Raw genomic sequence first — 13,424 nt, 5'->3', positions numbered from 1 at the left:
AGCTCCGGGGCGGGCCCCGCTTCCGGGCTGGGGGCGGGCGCGGACAGGGCCCGGAGCTAGTGCGGCCGAACGGACGGCGAGCGACCGGAGCCGACAGGCCAGGTGGGTCCCGCGCCAGGATCCTCCCCGCTCCCCTGTCCGCACCCACGGCCCCCACTCGCCCCCACCGCCCGCTCCCCTTCGCCTCCCGGCCCCGGCCCCGCACCGTCGTCTGCGCAGGCTCCGCCCCGTCCCCGTGTCCCTCTCGGCCTCTGCTCCAAGGTCGAGCCGTTGGGAAGTGGGCCTTTCCTCACCTGCTCCCAACCCACGTGCCTCTTCGTGCTTAAGGGCCCAGAAACCCCAGCCCGAGGGCTCCCGCCACGCCCCCTCCTTTGAAAGGCCTGCTCCAGGCCCTGGGGTCCCTTGCAACCCTGCGCACTGGAACTGGGGCGTGGGGGTTATTAGGCCCTGCCGGACTTGCCCAGCTCTGGCTCCACCCAGGGCCCCTCATGGGCGTGGAACCCCTGTCTTCTCCCCATCCCAGCTCTGCCCAGGGCTGCCCGCCTGTGGATGACCCCCAGGCCTCCCTGCTGACCCACTGCCTCTGTCCAGTGCTCCCAGGACTACCGGCTGAAGAGTCGCTGCTGGACTCCAGCCCCATCACCATGGGCAGCCCGGAGGGGCGCTTCCATTTTGCCATTGACCGTGGAGGCACCTTCACAGATGTCTTTGCCCAGTGCCCAGGGGGGCACGTGAGGGTCTTAAAGCTGCTCTCAGAAGACCCCGCCAACTATGTGGACGCACCCACCGAGGGCATCCGCCGCATCCTGGAGCAGGTGGCCAGGGCAGAGTGGTGGGGTGGGGAGGAACCTTGGGGCCAGAGGCCTGATGGCTGACCACGTGGTTCCCAGGAGGGGGGCATGCTGTTGCCGCGGGACCGGCCGCTGGACACCAGTCGCATCGCCAGCATCCGCATGGGCACCACGGTAGCTACCAACGCACTGCTGGAACGGCGCGGGGAGCGGGTGGCACTGCTGGTGACTCGTGGCTTCCGAGACCTGCTGCATGTGGGCACCCAGGCCCGTGAAGACCTCTTTGACCTGGTGAGTTCATCCACGCCAGCAGGCGGCCAGCTCTGCAGCGCACGTTTTCCCTGGAGTGCCGTGGCCCCTCGGGGAGAGCGGTCCTTGGAAGGGTCAGTGCCAGCCCAAGGCCACCAGCTGATAGAGAGGAGGCTCCGGGCACTCGTAGTGGGACGCTGCGTCCCCCTAGCCCTGACTGGTCACATGTTGTCCTGTGCCTGTCTGCCGCTCCGCCTTGTCTTGGACCCTGACCCTCACCCCCACTGCTGGGTTCTGGGAAGGAGCTGCCTTTGTGGGGGTGGGGCAGTTGGCTGCACTCAGAGGCCTGGGGGCAGAGAGCCGCCCCCTGGGTGGGCCTTCCTGGGGCCACCCGCTCTGACTGTGTCACCCTGTCTCACTGTGTCTCCTGGGCCTGTGGACTGGCCTGTTGGGACACATCCCCTCGCTTGCATTGCCCCACCCATGCAGGGCCCCAGCAGGGACCCTCAGGCCTGGGCCTCCTCTGAGCCTCTGCCTGCCCTCAGGCCGTGCCCATGCCCGAGATGCTGTATGAGGAGGTGCTAGAAGTGGACGAGCGTGTGGTGCTGTATCGAGGGGAGCCAGGTGCTGGGACGCCCGTGAAAGGTACGGATGCCCGAGTGTTGGGGCGCAGGGCAGCAGGCCCAGATGGGCCTTTGACGGGGCAGCGGCGGGCTTCCCTGCAGGCTGCACAGGGGACCTGCTGGAGGTGCAGCAGCCTGTGGACCTGGGGGGCCTGCGAGGGAAGCTGGAGGGGCTCCTGTCCCGAGGCATCCGCAGCCTGGCCGTGGTGCTCATGCACTCATACACGTGAGTGTGGGCTGGCTGGGGGCACGGGCGGCGGGTGGGCCAGCGGGTGGGCGGGTAGCTCAGCGGCACTCGGACGTCATCGTAGGTGGGCCCAGCACGAGCAGCAGGTGGGCGCCCTGGCCCGGGAGCTGGGCTTCACACACGTGTCGCTGTCCTCGGAGGCCATGCCCATGGTGCGCATCGTGCCTCGGGGGCACACTGCCTGCGCTGACGCCTACCTCACACCCACCATCCAGCGCTACGTGCAGGGCTTCCGCCGTGGCTTCCAGGGTCAGCTCAAGGTGAGGCCCCCCGCCTGCCCACCCCTGGCCATCCCCGCCCTGCGCCACCCCGCCCCTCACTGCCCACCTGCCCGCCCACAGGACGTGCAGGTGCTGTTCATGCGCTCCGATGGTGGCCTGGCGCCCGTGGACTCCTTCAGTGGCTCCCGCGCTGTGCTCTCGGGCCCTGCTGGGGGCGTGGTTGGTTACTCAGCCACCACCTACCGGGTGGAGGGTGGCCATCCTGTCATCGGCTTTGACATGGGAGGTATGAGGGCCCGAGGGTGGGGTCCGGGGGAGCCTCAGATGCCGGGCTGGGCAATGTCAGGCATCCAGGTCTGTGGGAAGACTCCTTACCACCCCGTCTCCCACCAGGCACGTCTACCGATGTGAGCCGCTACGCTGGCGAATTTGAGCACGTCTTCGAGGCCAGCACAGCTGGTGTCACCCTCCAGGCCCCCCAGCTGGACATCAACACCGTGGCAGCTGGTGGGGGCTCCCGCCTCTTCTTCAGGTCAGCCCCATCCCGCACCTGGGCGGGACCCCCAGCCCTGCCTCCCAACCCACCTCCACCTCCAGTTCCCCTCTCCAAAGGTCAGGCCTCTTCGTGGTGGGGCCAGAGTCTGCAGGAGCCCACCCTGGCCCCGCCTGCTACCGCAAAGGTAAGAGCTGGCACGTGCTCTGCCAATCCCCTTCCCACACGGCCCAGGCCCAGCCGACCCCTCCAGCCCCACCCCCACTGCCCGCTTCCGGCGCTCACCTCCAGCCCCACACCGTGCACACCTCCCAGGAGGCCCTGTGACCGTGACGGATGCTAATCTGGTCCTGGGTCGCCTGCTGCCTGCCTCCTTCCCCCGCATTTTTGGGCCGGGAGAGGACCAGCCACTGTCCCTGGAGGCGTCCCGAAAGGCCCTGGAGGCTGTGGCCACTGAGGTCAACAGCTTCCTGACCAACGGGCCTTGTCCGGCCTCCCCACTGAGCCTGGAGGAGGTGGCCATGGGGTTTGTGCGTGTGGCCAACGAGGCCATGTGCCGGCCCATCCGTGCGCTCACGCAGGTACAGCCTCCTTCGCCCTCGCCCGGGGGCGGGGGGCAGGATGGGGGAGGGCCGGGCGGGGCAGGGTAGGCCACTGATCCCCCTCTGGCTCTCCAGGCACGAGGCCACGACCCCTCGGCCCACGTGCTGGCTTGCTTTGGGGGAGCTGGTGGGCAGCACGCTTGCGCCATCGCCCGGGCCCTGGGCATGGACACCGTGCACATTCATAGGTGTGTCTGGGTGTGGTGCGTGTGTCCTGGGGCTGGGGGGCCACTTTGGGAGGCACCCCACCCTTTCGCTATGCGGTCCCTGTTCCCCTAGGCATAGTGGGCTGCTGTCAGCACTGGGGCTGGCCCTGGCAGATGTGGTACACGAGGCGCAGGAGCCCTGCTCCCTGCCCTATGCTCCCGAGACCTTTGTGCAGCTGGACCAGAGGCTGAGCCGCCTGGAGGAGCAGTGTGTGGATGCCCTGCGGGCCCAGGGCTTCCCCAGGTGGGGCTCCGGGGGCTGCCGGGCCAGGTGGAGGGCCTGCCGCATCCTAGCCGCTTCACTTGGGGCCTCTTTGGCGGCAGTCAGGGAGGGCTGGACTAGGTGTCCTCAAGGGTACCCTGTGCGAGTGCCCTGCCTGTCACCGTTGCAGGGCCCAGATCAGCACCGAGAGCTTCCTGCACCTGCGCTACCAGGGCACGGACTGCGCCCTGATGGTGTCCGCCCACCAGCACCCAGCCACTGCCCGCTCACCCAGAGCGGGCGACTTTGGGGCAGGCTTCGTCGAGAGGTATGTGAGCTCCGTGTCTTGGGCGCCCTGGCTGGGGTCCGCTGGCCTGGCTGCCCGCCCTGATGGCTCTCCGGGACCTCCGGGTGTGCAGGTACATGAGGGAGTTTGGCTTCATCATCCCTGAGCGGCCAGTGGTGGTGGACGACGTGCGGGTGAGGGGCACTGGCCACAGTGGCCTTCGCCTCGAGTTCGTCCCGAAAGCCCAGAGTGGGCCTCCCCGGGTAGACAAGGTTGGTGGCCCTGCCTGTGCCCGTCCGCCCACACCCACTGGGACACGGGGACAGGTGTGGAGGGGGAGACGCGGGGAGACGCGGGGAGACGCAGGGAGGGCCCCGGCCCTAGGAACTTCGCTCACCTGACACCCTCCTCAGATGACCCGTTGCTACTTCGAGGGGGGCTACCAAGAGACCCCCGTGTACCTGTTGGGCGAGCTGGGCGATGGGCACAAGCTGCAGGGGCCCTGCCTCATCATTGACAGCAACAGGTGGGGTGAGGGCCGGGGCCACGGCTGCCGGGGCTGGGGTGACCTGTGGGGCCCTGGCGGGGGGTTCTCTGGCCCAGGCTGCAGGAGTCTGAAGGACTCTGGGGTCCCTTCATGGTTGGGCTGTTTCTGGGCCTGGGCACAGGGGGTCCCTGGTTGGGAGGGGTGTGTGGCCTGGCTCCTGCAGCCCCTCTGCTCCCTGTCCCCAGTACCATCCTGGTGGAGCCAGGCTGCCAGGCAGAGGTGACTGAGACTGGGGACATCCGCATCTCCGTGGGGGCTGAGGCCCCCAGCACGGTGGGTGCCCAGCTCGACCCCATCCACCTGTCCATCTTCTCCCACCGCTTCATGAGCATCGCTGGTGAGTGGCTTCCACCATCCTGCTCCCCCGCCCTGCTCCCTGCGGCGTGCCCGGCAGGGGTGTGCAGAGAGAAAGCGTGACCCGGGGGAAGGGGCAGAAGCGGAAGCCCTCCTGCGGTGGTGCAGGCAGTGTGGCCCTGGCCCTGGGATGGCACAGCCCCGCTGCACTGCAGGCCTTGGGCAGGGTGGGCGCTTTTCTCCTCCCAGCACCGTGTGATCTGGGCTCTGCATAGTGAACCCAGGCTCCGAAGCCTATGCCTCGGCATCAGTTTCTTAATGTACGAAGCAGGGCGTAGGGTTGATGGGGGCGCCGGGCAGGGCTGGGGAGGAAGGGGGTGCCCTTCACATGAGCAAGATGTGGCTTGGCCATGGCCTCACTGTGTCTAGGTGGACCATCACCCGCTTCGGGTCCCGGGTCCGGGACTCGGAGGCCTCGAAGGCGGTGGGCCCTGCCTCTCCGTACCCCGGGAATGCTCTGTGGATGGGGTGGGGCCAGCGGGCATCTGGTCACTCTGTGTCCCCAGAGCAGATGGGCCGCATCCTGCAGCGCACGGCCATCTCCACCAACATCAAGGAGCGCCTGGACTTCTCCTGCGCCCTCTTTGGGCCCGACGGGGGGCTGGTCTCCAACGCCCCTCACATCCCCGTGCACCTGGGTGCCATGCAGGAGACGGTGCAGTTCCAGGTTTGGCGGGCCCCTCTCCCTGCCCCCCACCCCTCGCGCCGGCCCCCTCCCGACTCTGCACCTGTCTCCTGGCTTCAGATCCAGCACTTGGGGGCTGATCTCCATCCCGGCGACGTGCTGCTGAGCAACCACCCCAGTGCGGGGGGCAGCCACCTGCCAGACCTGACTGTCATCACACCGGTGAGGGTCGCTGCCCAGGTACCTTTGGTGGTAGGGCCGCCGGCGCCCCTGACCGTTGCCCTCACCCCTAGGTGTTTTGGCCGGGTCAGACGCGGCCTGTGTTCTACGTGGCCAGCCGCGGGCACCACGCGGATATTGGGGGCATCACACCGGGCTCCATGCCCCCCCACTCCACCACCCTGCAGCAGGAGGGTGCCGTCTTTCTGTCCTTCAGACTTGTCCAGGCGGGTGTCTTCCAGGAGGAGGGTGAGTGGGAACGGGTCTGGGGTGGGGCTGAAACACCTGGCCGCTTCCTGCAGCCAGGCTGGGCCGGACACGGGGATGCAGCCCCCACTGCCCCCCTCCCCCCTGGCCTAGGCCGGCCTCCAGGCTGAGGGAGCCGGGCGGTGACCCCCCAGGGTGGTTGCAGATCGCCTCTCAGAGGTGATCAGACCAGCTGAGCTGAGTTCTGCCTGGGCCCAAGAAGGCCTGGAAGGTTTGGGGGTGGGGAGCTGGCCAGGATACCCAAGAGATTGGGTGCAGGAGGGGGAGGAGCCTATTTTAAGGTGGGCGGCTGCTCATGGCGTTTATGATTTGCACTGGGTTTGCACTGGGTCTGGGGACTGCAGAGACACGGCAGCACCAGCGGCCAGGGGCTGCAGGCTCTCGGAGAGCTTTCCTGGGCCTGGGTCAGTCACTGGGCAGTGGGGCGGCCGGGCAGCTGTGAAGGGCTTCAGCTGGCCCTGAGCTGCCTGTGCACCAGGCAAGTCCCCTGCCTACGTGCAGGGCGCATGGAGGGTCCCGGGCATGGAGGGTCCTGCAGGCCAGGCAGAGGGAGTTGGGTGGGGGCAGCTACACTCGCCCTGGATGATGCTGAGCCTCAAACTGGGAAGCAACGGTGAGGGTGTTTTGGAGGTAAGGTTGGTAACTGGTGGGATTTGGGCAGCGGGGAGGGAATCAAGTTTGGACAGCTGTAGGATGAAGGTTCTGGCACTGCAGTTGCCAGGAAGGTGGGACAGAAGCTGCAGTGGGACCTGGGGGTCAGGGACAGCTGGTGTGAAGCTGCAGGGGTCTGAGAGCCTTGGGGGCATCCCAGAGTGAGAATAGGTGATGTGGGTGGGGTGGAAGGTGGGCTAATAGAGCCATGGGCTGCTGTGGGTGCTGAGAACACGAAGACAGTGACTGAGGCCTGGCTGCTCCCTTGGTCAGTATGGGGTGGGGGCAGAGGGCAGGGATCACTGAGGGACCTGTGCAGCCATGTGGCAGAGGACCCAGTGACCAGGGAGCCTGAGAGGACCCTGATCCAGACTCAGGAGGGGAGCTTTCCAGAAGCAGGGAGTGGTCCATGGGTCCAGAACCTGTACTGCTTGCCCGAGGTGGAGGCCTTGTCCAGATCTTTTGGGGGTGGTGCCGGGGCGCACAGGCAGCCATGCTGGCGCTCTTTCAAAACGACTGGTTGTGGCGGTGAGTTCGGGGCCCCAGGGCTGAGGGCAGTGTGAGTGTGGGAGGGTTAAGGGAAGTGGTTTTTCCTGCTGGGAGAGGGGAGGGGGGCCCAGAAAAGGCTGGAGAGTGTGGGTCAGGTGGTGGGGAGGTAGGGCAGGAGGAATGAAGGAGGGAGGAGAGTTTGCTGAGGGAACCTGCCCCCTGCCCCGCCCCCTGCCCCAGGTACCTCCAGCCCATGTGAGATCATGGTCATGGTCAAAGCTGCTTGTCCCGTCCTAGGGTGCCCTGGGGGATTGGGGTGTGGGAAGAAGGTTCAGCAGCTGATGGGGGGAAGCTGGGGGTTTTCAGGGACCTGGGAGAGCCAGCAGGGTAGTGGGGAGCCAGTGATGGGCCAACATGTGGTCCCTGCAGTGCCCCAGCAGAAGTACAGCAGGTGTGGAGCAGGGCACCAGGTGGCCCTGGGACTTTGAGAGTGGCTTAGTGGCAATCCCATCCATTCAGCGGTAACTGAAGCCCTGCGGGCACCAGGCAAGATTCCAGGCTGCAGCGGAACACGGAACCTGCATGACAACCTGTCAGATCTGCGTGCCCAGGTGGCAGCCAACCAGAAGGGCATCCAGCTGGTGGGCGAGCTCATTGGGCAGTATGGCCTGGATGTGGTGCAGGCCTACATGGGCCATATTCAGGTGGGCCTGGGGGAAGGAGCAAGCGGGCAGCTCTGTGCCTGCCCCAAGCAGGTGGACGGAGGTGGGGGCACCTGGCCCACCTAGAAGGTGGCGTGGCCGTTACTGAACGTACTTCCCACCAGGCAAACGCTGAGCTAGCTGTGCGAGACATGCTTCGGGCCTTTGGAACCTCCCGGCAGGCCCGGGGCCTGCCCCTGGAGGTGTCTGCAGAGGACCACATGGACGACGGTTCTCCCATCCGACTCCGAGTGCAGATCAACCTGAGTCAGGTGAGTCTTGGGAGGAAGGATCTCCCCAGGCATCAGGGCCGTGGCCACCTGGCTGCTGACTTCTCCCCTCCTCTCTGGCGAGCAGGGTAGCGCGGTGTTTGATTTCAGCGGCACGGGGCCCGAGGTGTTCGGCAACCTCAACGCGCCTCGGGCCATCACGCTGTCTGCGCTCATCTACTGCCTTCGCTGTCTGGTCGGCCGCGACATCCCACTCAACCAGGTGCGCAAGGGTGTGCTGTGCACACGGACAGCAGGTCAACCCCAAGCCCCATGTCACCCTGAGGGAGCCTGGGGCTAGGTCAGCCCAAGGTCGGACTGATCCTAGGGCCTGATCCCCCCGGTGGGCCTGGGGGAAGCGGGTGGTGTACCTCCCAACTGTTCTTGAGCGCTGGCCCCTCTCCCCACAGGGCTGCCTGGCACCGGTGCGTGTTGTGATCCCTAAGGGCTCCATCCTGGACCCGTCCCCAGAGGCGGCGGTGGTGGGCGGCAACGTGCTTACGTCGCAGCGGGTGGTGGATGTCATCCTGGGGGCCTTCGGGGCCTGCGCTGCTTCCCAGGTGCGGTGGGCCAGTGGGCACAGCTCGGGGGCTGCTGGGGGCGGGGGGCGGGGGGCGGGCTGCGGGCTGCGACCGGCAGAGAGGGGACGCACCCCCAGCCAGCGCAGCGGCCACTTGCCCCTGCCAGGGCTGCATGAACAACGTGACCTTGGGCAACGCCCACATGGGCTACTACGAGACGGTGGCCGGCGGCGCGGGCGCGGGCCCCGGCTGGCATGGGCGCAGCGGCGTGCACAGCCACATGACCAACACGCGCATCACCGACCCCGAGATCCTGGAGAGCAGGTGAGCAGTGCAGGAAGGGGTGGGGCTGAGGAGAGGGGCCTGGGGTGGAGCGGGGGCGGGGCGGGCTGGGCTGAGCCCCTGGCCCCGCGCAGGTACCCAGTTATCCTGCGCCGCTTCGAGCTGAGACTGGGGTCTGGGGGGCGCGGCCGCTTCCGGGGCGGCGATGGTGTTATCCGCGAGCTGCTTTTTCGTGAGGAGACGCTACTGTCGGTGCTGACCGAGCGCCGCGCCTTCCAGCCTTACGGCCTTATGGGTAAGCGGCTCCCTTCGCCTCTCCCCCCAGCCCAGTCTCCCCCATCACGGCCGTCAGTTCCCCACCCACCTCCTGTCCCATCTACCCCCTGTTCCCCCACCAGCCCCCCATGTCTCTCACTTCCTTGCCTCCTGGGCCACCCCCACCTTGCCTCTTCTTGCAGGGGGTGAGCCCGGAACCCGTGGCCTAAACCTACTGATCCGGAAGGACGGCCGGACAGTGAATCTGGGTGGGAAGACCTCGGTGCCCGTGTGCCCCGGGGTAAGGATTGCGGCCTGGCCTGTCCCATCCCCGCCCCCACCCCCAGCTGCCCTCATCCCACAGAGTGAATGGAGTTGCAGAAATAACTAGAGACGGAGTTTAATTTGGCTCCTGAAGGATGGGGGCCGCAGACCGGCTCTCTGGGGTCCCAGCTGGCTGCTGTGGATGCACTGCCCCACCGGGGATGGGATTGCGGCAGGAGACAGGCAGAGCCCACTCCCAGGTTGAACCTCCCCTCTGCCCCACAGGATGTGTTCTGTCTCCACACACCAGGCGGCGGGGGCTATGGGGACCCAGAGGACCCCGCCCCACTGCCGGCGTCGCTCCTGCAGCCCAAAGCCTTCTCTGAGCGGGGCAGCGTCTATGAGTACCGCAGGGCCCAGGAGACTGTGTGAGGGAGGGCCCCGTACAATAAAGATCCCTGAAGTCGTCCTGTTCCAGTGGCGGCTGGCCAGGCTCACGTTCTGCGTCCCTGTCTGTCTTTCCACCCGTGCTGGCACCTGTCTCCTCCGTACCTGCCTTAGGAGGGCTTGGAAGTCCCACAGCCAGGTGGTCCGTAAGCCCCGCCAGGGCGGTGCTGAATGTCACCTGTTCCACCTCTTGGGGGCAGGAGTCAGGTTGAGGAGTCGCCCCAGCGCCAGCAGGCCCAGCACCCTGAGCTCTGGCACTTCCTGGGCTCGGAATGCCCCCGGGTCCTCCCCGGTAGGTGACGTAGTCCCGGCGCCGGCCCCGCCAGTGCTCAGCCGGGCGGCCTCCCCCGGGAGGGCCTGCCAGGGAGCGGCGGCGCCCTTCCCCCTGCTCCAAGGCCCTGAGGAGGGTGGCGGCGTCAGCAAGGTCAGGGCAGCCCTCCTTCCGGGCGTTGCCTGGCCCCCAGGTAGCCACTCCCCTCAGCATCTCCGCGGAGCAGGCCACGGAGTGGCGGAGATTGGAGGTGCTCAGCCGCGTTCCTGGGGAGGGCGGGGGAGGGCGGGCAAGGGCGGTATCAGTGGGAGCCTCGGCCCGCGAGCCCGCCCTAGGTCCGCCCGCCCGCAGCCCCGGCGCGTCCCCAGCCGGCAGGGGTCCCGGAAGCGGCTGAACAGCTGGTGCGCCGGCCGCCCGCCCGCCCCGCTGCAGCCTCCTCTCAGCTAAGCGAGCAGTTGTCGCAGTTTAGGTCACCCAGGCGCACACTGAAGGCCACGGCCTCGTCGCTTTGGCGGCTCTCAACCTCGGACCGCTCGGCCCAGTCCAGCAACAGCGTCAGCTGTTTGCGGCGCAGGAGCCCGTCCTCTGCGGGGCGGGGTGGGTTGGAGGGGAGGGACGGGGAGGGAAGGAAGGCTCAGTCCGAGGTGCCATTCTGCTTCCTGGACACCCAGCTGCCCCCGCACCTTCCCCCGCCCCGCCCGGTCCCGATCTGTGAGCCCACCGGCACTCGAAGGGACTGGCGGCGCCTGGGGCAGTGAATAAGCGGTGGGGGGAGGGGAGGCGCAGACAAGGGTTGGGACTCCGCGCAGAGAGAGTGAGAGGGGGCGGCCCGCCCACGAGCCTACGAGCAGCCAGTCGGGCTCACTGCTCGGCGCATGCAAATGCATGCAGTGCAGGAAGCCCACGATGCGGCGCCCGTCCGGGATGCCCAGCTGCGCTTGGGGATCTTCGCGCGTTCGACCCCATGCCCCGCCCCCTCCCGGGTGCCGGAGCGCCGCGGCCTGTGGGCGGGCACCTGTGCAGAAAGTAGTCCCTTGGAGGCCAGCGCATCCTCGCGACGTGCGTGAGGAAGGACTGCGCGTAGCAGCGGGTAGCGCGAGGCCAGCAGCAGCCCGCTGCCCAGCAGCTTCAGGTGTAGCCCGGGCTGCAGGCCGAATGTGCCCACGTCGTACGACACCGGGCCCAGATTGGGTGCCAGGCGGCTCACCAGGCGTCGCTCTGCGCGAAGATCGAACACCTCCTGCAGGCACGTGAAGTCCAGACTCGCTGGCATGGCGCCTATCAGCACCCCGCACGGCATCCCCTGCACTGGCGAACTGCAGCCGGTAGCCCCATAGGGCGAATGCCGCAGGCCGGCGAGCAGCACGGCGCCCACGGTCTCGGCCCGCCGCTGGCTGTGCGGCAAGTTGCTGAAGCGCGCCAGCCCGTCGGGGAGCAGGCACAGGTTGGCGCTGAAGAAGCTGAAGCTGCGCGCGGGCTCAGTTGGGGGGCGCCAGGGCGTGGGGGGCGCCCCGCACTGCGGAGGGGGCTGGTAGCAGAAGGGACGGCGCCAGGCTTGCAGCAGCAGCCAGAGCAGCAGAGCCGCTCCGGCGCCCGCTGCGGCGCTCAGCCAGATCGGGTCGCTTGGGCGTGCGGCCGGCGCCCAGCAGCCCAGCAGCTGGTCCAGGGCCCAGTAGGCCGGGAAAAGTAGCGCGCGGGCCAGGCCGGGGAGACCGTGCAGCACAGGGTGCGGGAAGGGCGAGGGCCGTAGGGCGCAGGGCGTCGGGGGCCAGTCGGGCGGGGATGGCGTGGCGCGCGGGGCTCTTGGTAGCAAGTCTCTCCGACGACTCACGGGCTTACAGCGTGCGAGTCGACTCGTTCGTGCGTGCCCGGGAGCTGCAGGGGAGTCACAGGGGTCAAGGCCACGTGGCACAACTTGTGCGCGGAGCCGGCAAGGCGCTGAGCCCCCGCGAGCGTGGGGGTACGGGCACAGGCGGAGCCACCCGGGAAGCCGCCCTCTCCTCCCCCGCGCGGAATCTCGGCGGCGGTTGGAGAACAAAAGGGAAAGCGAAAGAGACCCTGGTCCCGCCCCAGATCCTTCTCGCCCCGCCCTCCCCTGAAAGCCGCTGGGAGAACCCCCAGACCCGCCCGATGGGAGCAACTTCTGGGTGCAGCCTACACCAAGTGGAGGGCGACACTTTTTAATGCGGGCCGGCGCAACGACAGGGAGTGGAGCGCGATGCGCGCTGCATCCCCCTCTCCCTCCTCCCGCAAGTCAGAGTGAAATGGCCCCGGCGCTCGCGCTGCCCAGACTGCGGGATCTACCCAAACCCGACCTGCTTCCCCCGGTCCGAGGAAGGGGCGGACTCGGAGAGGCCTAACCAGCCACCGGCTCAGCCCACAGTGGCCCGGCAGAGCCCACAGTGGAGGCGGCTCTGTGACCCTCCCCCAAGAAGCTTCCAACCTGGGGGAAGGGCCGTTGGTTCGGCTCTGCGCAGCAGGCCGGGCCACCGGGGCACGCGAGCCAGGTGGAAGCCAGCTCCCCATCCGCGGAGCCCTCTTGCACCCGCTCTGTTGCATCCCAGGACCCAGCTGCCTCGCGCTTGCTCAGGCGCTGCCCTGCCCTCCACCTTCCTAATTCGAGCTGTGAACCAGTTCCTAGAGCTCTTAAGGTTGTCTCTTAAATTGCCCTGAAGTTTGGGCCAGGGCTGCCCTTCACACCTACAGACATGGAGGAGAAGGGGCTTCTGCTCTCCCCCCCCGCCAGCCCCCAGTTTTCCAGAAATCCCTGATCCCCTTTACAAATCAAGATCTGGTGCTGGGTGTGCTCGTTGCTACGGGTTTGTCGTATTGCTAAGCCTTCTCAGCAGACAGAGCTAGAAGGTCTGTATGTATAGCTCTCTAACATATCTATACGCAGAGGCCTTCCCTGCCTTTCCCAGGGGTCTGGCTTCATCTCCTGAAGTAGCAGGCCTGGGAGCGAGGGGAGCAAGAAGGCAGGGAGCTCTGGGGCAGAGCACCCCAGCACGCCCTACACCCCCTCTCCTCTGCACCCCTTGCTGTTTGCTGACATGATTCTCCTGTTTGAACCCAGACCCAGGGGCTCCTCTGTTCACTTGCGGTCCTCAGGCTGGCAGGCAGCAGTGCTTCCAGAGCCTCCTTGGCTGGGGTCCGCATCCCCACCACCTCCTCCCCTTCTTCAGGCAGGCCCTCTGCTCTGCCCCACACTGCTCTCCTCTCCTCATGCACGTCCCGAAGGGACAAGCATCCTGGCCTACACCCCTCTGCATCCTGCACTCTCCACGAGCGCTTCCCCCTCCGAGTCTACAGGTCACCTCCAGGTATCCCATCCCACCCCACCCC

General features: G+C 67.4%; 2 protein-coding genes across 2 annotated transcripts; one reads left to right on the top strand and one right to left on the bottom strand.

Moving 5' to 3' along the window:
• Positions 1–19: 19 nt before the first annotated feature.
• OPLAH (5-oxoprolinase, ATP-hydrolysing) lies at positions 20–9,861 on the top strand. The gene is made up of 27 exons (XM_061172142.1): positions 20–102; positions 592–815; positions 891–1,082; positions 1,586–1,685; positions 1,766–1,889; positions 1,975–2,170; positions 2,252–2,417; positions 2,525–2,663; positions 2,744–2,811; positions 2,940–3,205; positions 3,302–3,414; positions 3,506–3,676; positions 3,825–3,962; positions 4,054–4,192; positions 4,334–4,446; positions 4,653–4,804; positions 5,328–5,488; positions 5,567–5,668; positions 5,740–5,914; positions 7,592–7,776; positions 7,899–8,045; positions 8,131–8,265; positions 8,453–8,602; positions 8,730–8,887; positions 8,980–9,140; positions 9,304–9,401; positions 9,650–9,861. The coding sequence occupies exons 2-27, from the start codon at positions 645–647 to the stop codon at positions 9,794–9,796; spliced, it is 3,867 nt and encodes a 1,288-aa protein (XP_061028125.1). The 5' UTR covers positions 20–102; positions 592–644; the 3' UTR covers positions 9,797–9,861.
• LOC133077076 (sphingomyelin phosphodiesterase 5-like) lies at positions 9,498–13,238 on the bottom strand. The gene is made up of 3 exons (XM_061171745.1): positions 13,178–13,238; positions 11,098–12,236; positions 9,498–10,667 (listed from the first exon to the last, which is right to left on the bottom strand). The coding sequence occupies exons 1-3, from the start codon at positions 13,236–13,238 to the stop codon at positions 10,638–10,640; spliced, it is 1,230 nt and encodes a 409-aa protein (XP_061027728.1). The 3' UTR covers positions 9,498–10,637.
• Positions 13,239–13,424: the final 186 nt, after the last annotated feature.

This window comes from Eubalaena glacialis, chromosome 17, assembly GCF_028564815.1.
Source record: "Eubalaena glacialis isolate mEubGla1 chromosome 17, mEubGla1.1.hap2.+ XY, whole genome shotgun sequence".
Taxonomy (NCBI): domain Eukaryota; kingdom Metazoa; phylum Chordata; class Mammalia; order Artiodactyla; family Balaenidae; genus Eubalaena; species Eubalaena glacialis.
Note: the sequence above shows the minus strand (reverse complement) of the source record. Positions and strands in the feature narration are given on the sequence as shown.